This window comes from Hippoglossus hippoglossus, chromosome 7 (assembly GCF_009819705.1).
Source record: "Hippoglossus hippoglossus isolate fHipHip1 chromosome 7, fHipHip1.pri, whole genome shotgun sequence".
In the NCBI taxonomy this organism is placed as follows: domain Eukaryota; kingdom Metazoa; phylum Chordata; class Actinopteri; order Pleuronectiformes; family Pleuronectidae; genus Hippoglossus; species Hippoglossus hippoglossus.
The window spans coordinates 2,757,362-2,769,696 of NC_047157.1; the positions used below are offsets into that span (position 1 = coordinate 2,757,362).

The window sequence follows — 12,335 nt, forward strand, 5'->3', positions numbered from 1 at the left end:
GTTTTAAAGTTTCCTGTGTTGGATGTTCTTTACTGGGTCCCTGTACATTTTCCTTTAGTCCTTCTCATATCTAGAGGCATTTCTCCCATCTCTACCTGTAATGCTGCTGGTTGGGTTGGTTTATAAGCACCTGTACATAATCTCATTGCTTGGTATTGAATTCTATCAAATATTTGGAGAGATGTGCTTGCTGCTGATCCATATACTATACATGCTGTATATATAACCGAGGCCACCTGGTACATACAGCCACGTCTTCTAATGCACATGTAAGGCAGGAGGTGTATCCATATTAAAATGTTCATAACCCAGTGAATTTTCAACCAATTTTCAAGCCGTGTGGTTTGTTACAAATGTCAGATGTGTAATGATCTTACAGAATGCTAGGTAATGATTACAAATTTTACCTTTCAGACAAAAATATTTCTATAATAATGGATTTCTTCCCCCTAAATAATAGGTTCTACGTGCATAATTTTTTCTGACTACATATTAAATGGCTACCATGGTGATATTTCCAGTATAGATGAAGACTGAGTTCATAAAAGATTCAAATACAACAAACATTATGTTAATATATGTTAATTGTTTCTAGGCTTCATAATGTTTTGGATTTTTAAACACTTACACTACCGTTCAAAAGTTTGGGGTCACCCAGACAATTTCGTATTTTCCATGAAAACTCACACTTTTATTTATCAAATGAGTTGCAAAATGAATAGAAAATATAGTCAAGACATTGACAAGGTTAGAAATAATGATTTTTATTTGAAATATTAATTTTGTTCTTCAAACTTTGCTTTCGTCAAAGAATGCTCCATTTGCAGCAATTACAGCATTGCAGACCTTTGGCATTCTAGCTGTTAATTTGTTGAGGTAATCTGTAGAAATTTCACCCCCCGCTTCCTGAAGCACCTCCCACAAGTTGGATTGGCTTGATGGGCACTTCTTGCGTACCATACGGTCAAGCTGCTCCCACAACAGCTCAATGGGGTTGAGATCTGGTGACTGCGCTGGCCACTCCATTACAGACAGCATACCAGCTGCCTGCTTCTTCCCTAAATAGTTCTTGCATAATTTGGAGGTGTGCTTTGGGTCATTGTCCTGTTGTAGGAGGAAATTGGCTCCAATCAAGCGCTGTCCACAGGGTATGGCATGGCGTTGCAAAATGGAGTGATAGCCTTCCTTATTTAAAATCCCTTTTACCTTGTACAAATCTCCCACTTTACCAGCACCAAAGCAGCCCCAGACCATCACATTACCTCCACCATGCTTGACAGATGGCGTCAGGCACTCTTCCAGCATCTTTTCACCTGTTCTGCGTCTCACAAATGTTCTTCTGTGTGATCCAAACACCTCAAACTTTGATTCGTCTGTCCATAACACTTTTTTCCAATCTTCCTCTGTCCAATGTCTGTGTTCTTTTGCCCATATCAATCTTTTCTTTTTATTGGCCAGTCTCAGATATGGCTTTTTCTTTGCCACTCTGCCTAGAAGGCCAGCATCCCGGAGTCGCCTCTTCACTGTAGACGTTGACACTGGCGTTTTGCGGGTACCATTTAAAGAAGCTGCCAGTTGAGGACCTGTGAGGCGTCTATTTCTCAAACTAGAGACTCTAATATACTTGTCTTCTTGCTGAGTTGTGCACCGGGGCCTCCCACTTCTCTTTCTACTCTGGTTAGAGCCCGTTTGTGCTGTTCTCTGAAGGGAGTAGTACACACCGTTGTAGGAAATTTTCAGTTTCTTCGCAATTTCTCGCATGGAATAGCCTTCATTTCTAAGAACAAGAATAGACTGGCGAGTTTCACATGAAAGTTCTCTTTTTCTGGCCATTTTGAGAGTATAATCGAACCCACAAATGTGATGCTCCAGATACTCAACTAGCTCAAAGGAAGGCCAGTTTTATAGCTTCTCTCACCAGCAAAACAGTTTTCAGCTGTGCTAACATAATTGCACAAGGGTTTTCAAGGGTTTTCTAATCATCCATTAGTCTTCTAAGGCAATTAGCAAACACAATTAGAAATGCATCAATAGTACAAAGAAAACTCTTTACACAGAAAACATCAGGACGAGTGCAATGCAGCATTTCAATATAGGTTTCTGAAATAAAAAGCACTTTGTAAAACAAATAAAAATCATTATAATTCACAACCGAGATCAACGTTGAGCATGTCATGCAAATCCAGTGAGTGAAAGAGTCCAAACAAAGAGAAAATTATATGATAAGTAATTCAGGATTAAAACATGTTTATCTTTCAAAGAACATTTTCAGCAGTTTGAAAATGAAAAGGTTTTTACGCAGGTGTCCAGTGGCTGGCAGCTACAGGAGCACATGATGATGACGACAAAATGAAAACAACATGATATGAAATACTGACTGAATCTGAAGTGTTCAGGAAAGATGTCTTAAAAAGAAAGTGTAAAACCCGACAGGGAGAAGTGGCTTTAAAGCTGGACAGACTGGTCTTCTGTCAGCTCATCTGGAGTTACTGAAATAAAACCATTATGACAGTCATGATTAGAACTGATAAATGTTGATGAATGTTTTACTGTGTCAGAAAAAAAATAATGGAAACTGGAGTGATAGTTGCTGCAGGCCTCTATACACCTGTGTAGATATTTCATTAAAAACCAGACGTTTCCACCTAGAATAGTCATTTACCACATTAACAATGTATAGAGTGTATTTCTGATTAACTTAATGTTATCTTCATTGAAAAAAACAGTGCTTTTCTTTGAAAAATAAGGACATTTCTAAGTGACCCCAAACTTTTGAACGGTAGTGTACATCAAAATATTACAGATCAACTTCTTAGATAAAACAAATCTAATTAATTTTATGAGCTTTATTTCGCTCTATGGGTGTTGCTTCACTGATATTGGGCATATATAGGCTCCTGGACTTATAAGAAACCCTTTCAATTCAATTAAAATATATTCGTAAAGTGCAAAATCATTACATACATTGTCTCAAGGCACTTTACAAAGTAAGGTCGAGTCCTTAAACCCAACAGTTCCCACAATAAGCGAACACTTTGACAACTGTGGAGAGAAAAAAATCCCTCATTAACTGGAAGCAGAGAAAAATGGGGAAGAGAGGAGAGCTGGGTGGAAAAGAGGGAAGAGAAGAAATTGTGTTTATTGTCCCCCCCAACAATAATATGAAATATCTGCCCCTGCCAACAGTATCCTTAGTTTCAGTTGTTGCACAGCACACAATACCAAGTGTTACTTTCTTCTTACTTTCGTAACACAGAGATCTCATGTAAACAGCACATATTCTGCATTCCCCCTACAGTACCAGCCAAAAAAGGGAAGATGCTACACCAAATGTTTTGGTTAAAACAAATTCTTTCTACTATCACATCAAGGATTACAATAACACAAGGGGTATATGTACACATTTCAAACCCCCATCTTAAATATAGAGAGACCGTTCCAGTCTACAAAACTTAAGTAATAATAATAAATTGCCTAATGAATAAGTTATATTCATCCTTTCTGAGACTGCTCTCTTGTGCAATGTTCCACCGGAGATATAATGATTCATGATGAATCATTATATCTCCGGAATCATTCATGTGGAACAGTCGGCCAGCATGTTTGGCATGTAGTTGTTAACATGTTGATGATTGAATCACTTTTGAAACACTGTTGCTAAAACTGGTTTGTCCAGTCATACTCCTGATGAGATTAATTACAGATTAACAGACTGGTACAGTGACAGTTTTTCCATGACATTTGCCTCGTCTGAGTTCATCAGGCCTCAAACTCTGAAATTCACTGTAGCGCAGAAGGAAATTCAGCTTCTGTTCAGCATCTCTTATGACAGCCACAGCAACTTCAGTTGATTTGCAAAGAGCATCAACCTTCAAGGACAAGTTTAAAGCATGTTAAAGATGACCCACCCCTGAGCCTCAACCACCCCAGTCTAACCAAGAGGAGACCATTTATAGGTGAAGTTATTTTGGTAACCCTACACTCCTCATAGGTGGAGTCATGCATTATTATTAATAATCCTCAAAATGCCAAGACATATTTTTCCCAAATGAGAGTTGTAGTCTGACCAGGAGACCATTTAGTCAGGGTGTGGTGAGCAGGTGGAACCAAATGTCGGAGTGGGGCAGATCAAGTCCAACGAAACAGAATTTATTAAAAAACAAATAAATAAATAAGGGGCAGGATATACAAATACAAGCAGGCAGAGACACAGACCAAGCAGACAACTCGACAAAGACTGAACATATTTAATTTAAATCCAAACTGAAACTAACAACAAACTAGAAACAGGTAGCAGGTAACACTGTACAAGGGTGAAGGTATTAATTATTATTAATAATAAAAATCCTCAAAATTAAGCCTGAATATATTTTCTCTAATATTAAGGTTGTGGTCTTAACAGGAAAATGCCATTTGTCTGTGTATTAATTTTGGTGCCTCAAAATATTGAATAATGTTGAACATTTTTGCAGAATATGTTTTCGGCGTTGCACTTTGTTGACGCTCCCTTCCCACTTGGATTACTGCTCGTTTCGATGAAAATGAAACTGTAGCTGGTTTTGTACATTACTCTGATTGGAAGGAGGCTTCACTTGTGTTTTGATCTTACTATTGATCTGAAAAGTCTGAATCTGTGAAACTCTTTTCAGCTTCTTCCTCTTCTTCTTCTTGTTGTTTATCGGTCATCGGTTACGTAAATACTACGATTTGCGTAATGTAAGTCGACGTGTCACAAGGAAGATGGCTGCGCCTCTTCAAAGCATCAATTCACCCGAAGAGTGAAGCGAAACAAATCGCCCACTGGCGGACCAGACCCAGACTCTGTTCTATACCGAACCTGTTATTATTATTAGATTCTGACGGAGCGTTTGTATTTTAACCTGCGCTGCTTTGTTCGTCTTTACGGTAGTCTTATTTCCTGGCAGGACAAGGAAGAGTTTACTTCTGTCACTGAACAAGAGGAAGTGGGAACAAAGAGAAAAGTTAAAGCTGTTTAGTTGTTAATATCTGTTGAGATTGTTCATATGTGAAATGTAGTTAACGAAAAATTAGAAAAGGGGAAACTCAAACTACATCTTTATGTGCTTGGGTGTGTTTTGTTACTGAGAGATGTGTGGGTGTGTTTTGTTCAGTTCAAAGTTTCAGGGTGACTCAAATTGCACAAATTTGACCCTAAGATGATTTTTTGATAGACTGCTAAACTTGAATTTACAGTGTTTTGATGTTCCTCCAGAAAGTTACATGAATTTTACTTTGGTTTTCATTTATTTTGTTGTTCGACAGCTTAATGTAGATTGATATATCCCTTTTACTTGAATGGAACAAGCTCTTGCACTTGTTTTATTTTGGAGAGATTTTCTCTGGGACTGTAAAAGGCAGATTAGCAGTTCAGACTGGGCAATTTTTTTGTTGTGGAATAATGCCTTGCAGTGCATACTTTGTTTTTTGTCATAATTGTTTGTATTTAAGAGAAGATGATTAAATAAATATAACTGACACAAATCATTTTTTTGATCAATTCATTATTATATTATTCGAGTAAGAGATAGTGTCCAATATTTATACCTTAAAGGGATAATTCACCCACGAACAAAAAGTCACACACGGTCTACTCACCACTATGCTTATGTAGGGGTTCTCCTGGGAGTCATGATCCTTTCACAGATTTATTTGGCAGGTACTTGTACTTGTGACCCCCCCCCCCCCCCCCAAAATAGTACTTTATTTATTTCCATTTATTTGTTTAACAGTGACTGTTCTGTATATTCATCGCTGACAGTCTTTTTTGAATTTTAGCATTGTATTAGTATCGGCTAACAAAGCTAAAGGTTTAGTTTGGTCCAAGGTGATATCTAGTGCTGATTCGACACTTGTTGTTACATTAACCCTGGTTCCTCTGCCATCATTCATACAGACCAAATCTCATTCATCAAATCTTCAACTACGTTCTCATTCAAGTCAGCGAGCGAACATAAACACAAACCCTGTCATCTGCTCTTCGCTGCAGCACCACTGCTCCACATTTTCCATCCTCATGCCCAGGTCCTCTTCAGCTGTGGGAGCTCAGGTGTAAGTCACCCACGACTGGCTGATGGCTAAAGGTTCATATTTACTTCTATTTGAAGCACACATTTCATTACAGGCTACGTAAAACTCCTAATATGCTGTTTAGATTGCTCCTGTTGGGAGGTGACAGAAGAATCAATAAAGGCTGAGGGTATAAAGGCTGCCTATCCGCAGCGCATCGCGGAGGTGGGCGCAGAGCACAGAAAGCGGCGGGAGCGCGCATTCAGCTAAGGCGCGTGCTCAGAGTAGCGCGAGCGGTGTGTGGCGCAGTAGTAATTAAGAGTGCAGCGCATTATCTGCGTCATTATATATCTGGGTGCCTTTTCTACTGTTTTTTACTTCTATCGGTGGGTTCCTCGCTATTATGTATATACGGGTAGATAAGGATATATATTGTTCATATGGATGTGTGTAGTCTGCATGCATGTGCGTTTACGTAGTGTGTATGTTCAGCCTGAATGTTATTGTGATTGTATAGTTGCACTGTTTATCCCTTCCATAATTCTTATTGTTATATTTTGTATCATTTCTTCTTGTAGAACCACACGCATTCCCACCCATATCCTGCCCTGCCGTTCATAGGCATATGTTGTACTGTGCTGTTGCCAAATTAAAGAACATTAAGAGAGAAGTCGTCTGAGCCGTGTTTTAGCAGACACACCTGGAGCAGAGCTGGAATCAGAACCAGCTAAAAAGATTAAGTTCATCATATACAGTCCTTACATCAATCCTCACCAACACTGAGGGTTATCAGGTCAGTGGGTCAGAGAGCCTTCACACATACTTCACCTCATCAGGCTAATTAACAGTAAATGATTGTACTGATGTCACTTCCCTACATCTGATATTATACAGCTAAATATTCTCAGTCTTGTGGATCTGACAGTTCATTTATTAAAACAAACAATGAAAACAATGTGGGCTGTGGAGAAGATTAACATCACCTGTGAAAAACATTAGTTTGTAATAAAATTCTGCAGCTTCTAATACTACTGACATTTTGCTCACTTTGTTAGATCAGTGCTAAGAATCTTCCTTCTCTCTTCTCTGTCTGTGGGTTCACTCCCTCCTCAGAAGTTTTATTTTTATCACGTGGTTGTATAATCCTCATCTGCTGTAAGAAAGTCATATTTTCTGCCATGACGTCTCCTTCGCCTTGTTGAGTGGGACATGTTTCCTTTCTTGATGAATAAGAGTTTGAATTCTTCATCAAGCTTAATGAATATCTGTTGCTCTGCTGGAGAAAAACACACCTCACAGGTTTTTGCGTCTTTTAGGGACATTTTATCCTCTTTTCTACAATGAATTATTCTGGGCTGCATGCACATGGCCAACACATGGCTTATCAAAACCTGGCTAGAGTTAGCCTTGCTTAGACCTTAAGAGAAGAGCATATGCACGTCAAGATAAACATGATAACTCCTCCTCTGCAGACTGGACAGTTTACACTACTCAATGTCACAAATACTGTAAATCTCAAATATTTATTTGACATCATGTAAGCACTTGTACTTTTATATTTCCACTTTGTTACTTCATACTTCTACTCTGATATATAGAATTATTGTATTTTATTCTCCATTACATGAATTCGACAGATTTTAAACAACAGATAATATAACAAGCTGTTAAAACACATTGTTAAAAACCAAACCAGTGGTTTTGAAAATGTTTCGTTTCTGAAAAATAAATGTAGTTATTTCAAATGTCTTAGTTGTTAAAAGCTTTTCTCAAATGCTTTAATGATCCAAAGAGAAAGAAGCTCTCACAATATATCTAACATCGCTGCATATACAACTGTTAATAATGTATTTTACTGTAGCTTCACCTGCTGCTTACACGGCTGCTTCAGTATTAATGATCTGTGATAGAGCTTAATAAAAAAATATGATAATCAGTGAAACAAGTTCTTTACTTTAAAACTTTTACAGTTAAGTCGCCTATATCTGAAGGTGTCAGGTGAACTAACATTTAAATATTTCATCCCAGAAACTGCAGCAAAATGGTACAAAAACATTTTGAGATTAAAAGAGCCCCTGAAAACATTTATCATGTGACCAGTTATGCACACTGGGCCAGTATAAACAGGAAGCAGAATGTAGTTGGTTGCTTAGTAACAGATAATACTACGAACCAGACTCTGTTACTACATCAGATCTTCTTCTGTGTGCATGCATACTGTTTTTATCCATTTGCACTGAATGTCCCCAGTTTTACACTGTACTGTTTAAAAAGAGACATCTATGTTTCAAACACATAACCTTTTACAGGTGAAACACAGAATCTTTTCTCAAACACACATTTATAAAGATAAAAATACGACACTAGCTATTTCTTATGTATTTTCCTAATAATAGTCCAAAGATTGCTTCCACTTAACTGAGTGTGAAGATATGTACAGCTTCATAAACACGGAAACAACCCTCTAATAACAAAGCCTCCTGGCAGGGTTGCATACAGACCACTGCTAGCAGCCTGAAGCTGTGTGCTTTTGATTTATACGTGAAATAATGCAGAGCATCCAAGCTTTTCAATTTCAATTGGATGAATGGCAAATGTCATTGATTCACCTGCATTAGCAAAGATGTTATTAGGATATTATAGGTTTGTCAGTTTAGTAACTGCAAACAATAGCATTGGTTTATTTAAGATCTCAACAATGTTATTACAATGACATCCCCGGCAAAACCTTTTGTCGGATTAGTTTACATCAACAACTACTAATGAAGTGTTGGGTTTTTGAAACGCGGTCCCAATTTGAAGGGGAAGATTTCAACCACTAACCCTTGTGACTACGTTTCAAGGGGCAAGATAACCCTCAAAAACAAGGGGTAGGGGTAGGGAGACGCTCCAAGTTTCATATTCCCAGCCGACTGTAGTTTTGGTGCAGTGACATCTGTGAGACGATGAGCTGTGTGCCCTTTGTAACAAAGCAGTGGTTTTATTTCTGTACCCTACAAAGACAATGTGCTAGAACCCAGTGGGATTATACCTGGATTCTAGAGCACATTCACTCTGCAGTGAACAAACAGTCTACTGGTTCTCTGCAGGTTTATCTCTTTTGCTGAGGAGAGAAATATGTGGAATTAAAATGGAAAGCTCTTGTACATGTGAACAGACTTCACAGAGAGAAGTCTTAAGCCACTTTCAGACATGCACTAAACTCCAGATAATCTCCTGACAGTCTCCAGAGAGGCTGTATGTGAGAATGCAAAAGTCAGTGTGAGAGCCTCAGGACTTTCTCCGGAGTTTCTCTCTAAAACTCTAACTAATGTGTCAATACAGCAGGATTCACCGCGAGCGAGTGGGTATGTTGATGAAGCTTCAAACATGTTACAGTTGCAAAAATTGTAAAAAAAGGAAAAAAACACAACAAATCTCTCTGCATAAAAAAGCGGTGCCTTACACGAAGACACTGAAGACGACACCAAGAGCTTTTGGTGATAAGAGCCGACCCCGGTGTCGATGGGATGTAAACAAAATCCTTTGATCTCCGCAGCAGAATTGATATATTACATCCTGCCTCTGACTGTTGCACCACCCCTCACCTGAACGAGTCCTAGCAGAGAATCTCCTGCTGCGTAAAAGACAAACACCGGCGAGAGTCTGGACCCAATTCTGTAGACATCCTCCTTAGGTCATGTCTGAAAGCGGCTCTAGACAGTCCTCAACTAATGAATATTTAAATGTAGAACACGCTGCTGTCTCACCTGCTGCTTTTCATCACATCATCGTCACAGATTCTCCTCCAGTTGTGTTTTCCTTTTCCTGAAATATTAAATAAAATAATCACATTACCTTCATCAACCAAGTATTGTCATCAAGCAGAGAACATATATACACAGAGTCAGAACATACACTGTGAAAAAGAGAGTAACAAACGTACCTTTTTGGGAAAGGATGCATTTGTTATTTTTCCTGTAACAGAAACAAAACAAATGAAAAACCTCTGAATCAACGACATCATGACTTGATGGAGGTCTTATCATCCATGACAACATTTTCTTCCACCACACACACATCGTACCTGAAAGATATCTTTTCCACTTCCAGAAACACAAGGCGACTAATGCAATCAAAACACCAAAAAAAAACACTGAAATGATGATTGCAACTGCTGAGTTATTTAAACTGTCATTTCCACATTCAGCATCAGTTGAAGCTGTTCCTGGTTGCATCAGCTGAAGGTTTAGTGATTCACATCTGGAACGACAGGGGGACATTTTCACAGGACCATGTAGAGGCACCACAGATTCACTGCAAGTGTAAGAAACCAGGCACGTCCATGTCTGGTGAGACTCTTTACTTACTGTGTGTGTGGTTGACAAGACGTACGCGTCCCGTCAGAAAATGTTCCAACACTGCAGTCAGAGCATTGAGAGTCTGTTTGGGCTGTTCCTGTACAAACACAAAATATACACAGTTACTAGTGTACACATCATATTAGGATTATATAGCAAAGTGGTATTTGACATCAGACCTGTCTGATTTCCAAAGGTAAAAAAATATTTGATCATTGATATTTTTGATCAGCAAACCTTTCTTTGTTCAAATTCTCTCCTTTTTATGTGAGGTGTGATGAAATGTAGAGCAGCATGCCACTAAACTTACAAACAGGATTCTATAAACTAAGGAACATTGACAGAATTCTGTTCTTCTATGTTACATTTCAAAGATACAGAAACTATTTTACATTCTTTTATCTCATCACACCTGGATCACTGCACTGTCTTTTATGACTATATTTATTATTTGTTTTTATATATGTTTTGTTTTTGCTTTGTAACACTGGTTTGAGTAATGTGTAAAGATAAGACAAGGTCAGATAAGATGTACCTTTAATAATCCTCCATTTCCCAGTCAACGCAGCAGCACAGGGAAAGCAGTGCATGGGCAAAATGTAGTAAGAATAAAAATATGAAATAACACCGTATATATTAGGCTGTTTTTCAAAATTGTCCAATTATTGTTAATTGTGTCAGACTGCCACTCAGCTCTCTCTCTTTTTTGAAAGAACGTTATTATAACTATTATCATCACAGTTGCACAGGAAGATGGGATTTTGATTTGTTTTCTCCAACTCAAACAAATCATCTTGATAGATGGAAGATTTGTCCGTCCATCTACTTTTGTCCACTGTCCACAGCCAAAATCTTTATGGCTGTGATGAACTTTCCTAAATGGACACAGACATCTGTGAATCTAACCCATTATCTTTATATGGGTAAAATACATGCACAGACCCATATGTGGACGTCTGTAGCCCAAATTGTGTGTCCGAGTTGACTGTACACATTGACTGTGCATGCTCCAGGAACAATATATCTGCCTACTGGAGTGAAATGTGGGGTCAGGTACGTATGCACTGAACGCCAGAACAACGCAGAGCCTCATTTTATGAATGGAACTGTGGGCACGTATGTGTGACCAGAACGAGTACTCAACTCTCAGCCAACAAGGAATGCAGAAAGTTTGATCGACCGTTCCATACTGAAGTCTAGACATGTCTTATGCTGATCGTAATGGTGCTTTTATACCGAACGTCGAGATTACATTCGAAGTCAATGCAAAAACGCGTCTAGACACGAAATCCACATCTCTCGCCCTGGGCGTCGCATTTGACACTATACCAACGCGGCAAAATCTTGAGTTGAAGTATTTGAAATCGAGCGTCAAATTGGCATGACGCCATTTCGCTTCATCCAACCTTAGAATGGAACTCAGCAGACTCAGTCCTGGCACCGACCCGAACAAGAGGGTGATTAAATTGATCACTTAATCACCTAATCAACTTGATCACATTAGCCAGTCGTCCTTCTCTCTTCCGGGAAAGAACAGGCAAATACTCCGGTTGTGTTTTTCCGCGCGATTAACCCAAATAAATTCAAATGATCCTGCAAAGGGTTTAGTGCGTCGCAAAAATGTGTGCCGCATTTGGTGTAAACACACTATCACAATCAGCATCCAATTTGCATACACTAAAATAAAACGCCACATTGGAAAAGCCCATTCTAAGCCTGCCTGTTCTCTTGTCCTATGTTTTGTCCTGCTCCAGAGCAACTTCAGAATTATTCCTTGTCATTAGTGAGTCCTCCTCAAACAGTTCTACAATATACTTTCACTTTGTATTGTTTGTGTGCTGGATGTTGTGTGCAGAGCTTTTTAGAAACAGTCTATGGTGCAGAGTGAAGTTAGAAAACTTTGCGTTCATCCTACCTGGTTTATCTACAGTGAAGTAGTCAATGTTTTTCATAAAATGTATCTGATTT

General features: G+C 38.7%; 1 protein-coding gene across 11 annotated transcripts in view; it reads right to left on the minus strand.

The window, feature by feature from the left end:
• LOC117765158 (tumor necrosis factor receptor superfamily member 14-like) overlaps positions 1–12,335 on the minus strand; it is a 111,997-nt gene that overhangs the window by 66,420 nt on the left and 33,242 nt on the right. For 2 of the 11 annotated variants that reach the window (XM_034591486.1, XM_034591485.1), the window contains exon 5: positions 10,377–10,464. The exons of 6 other annotated variants lie outside the window; for them this stretch is intronic. In XM_034591486.1, the coding sequence (XP_034447377.1) occupies positions 10,377–10,464 (88 nt within the window). Of the gene's footprint in view, positions 1–9,806; positions 10,270–10,376; positions 10,465–11,174; positions 11,243–12,335 lie in introns of those variants that run through there. 3 more of the 11 variants (XM_034591492.1, XM_034591491.1, XM_034591496.1) reach the window with 3 other exon arrangements.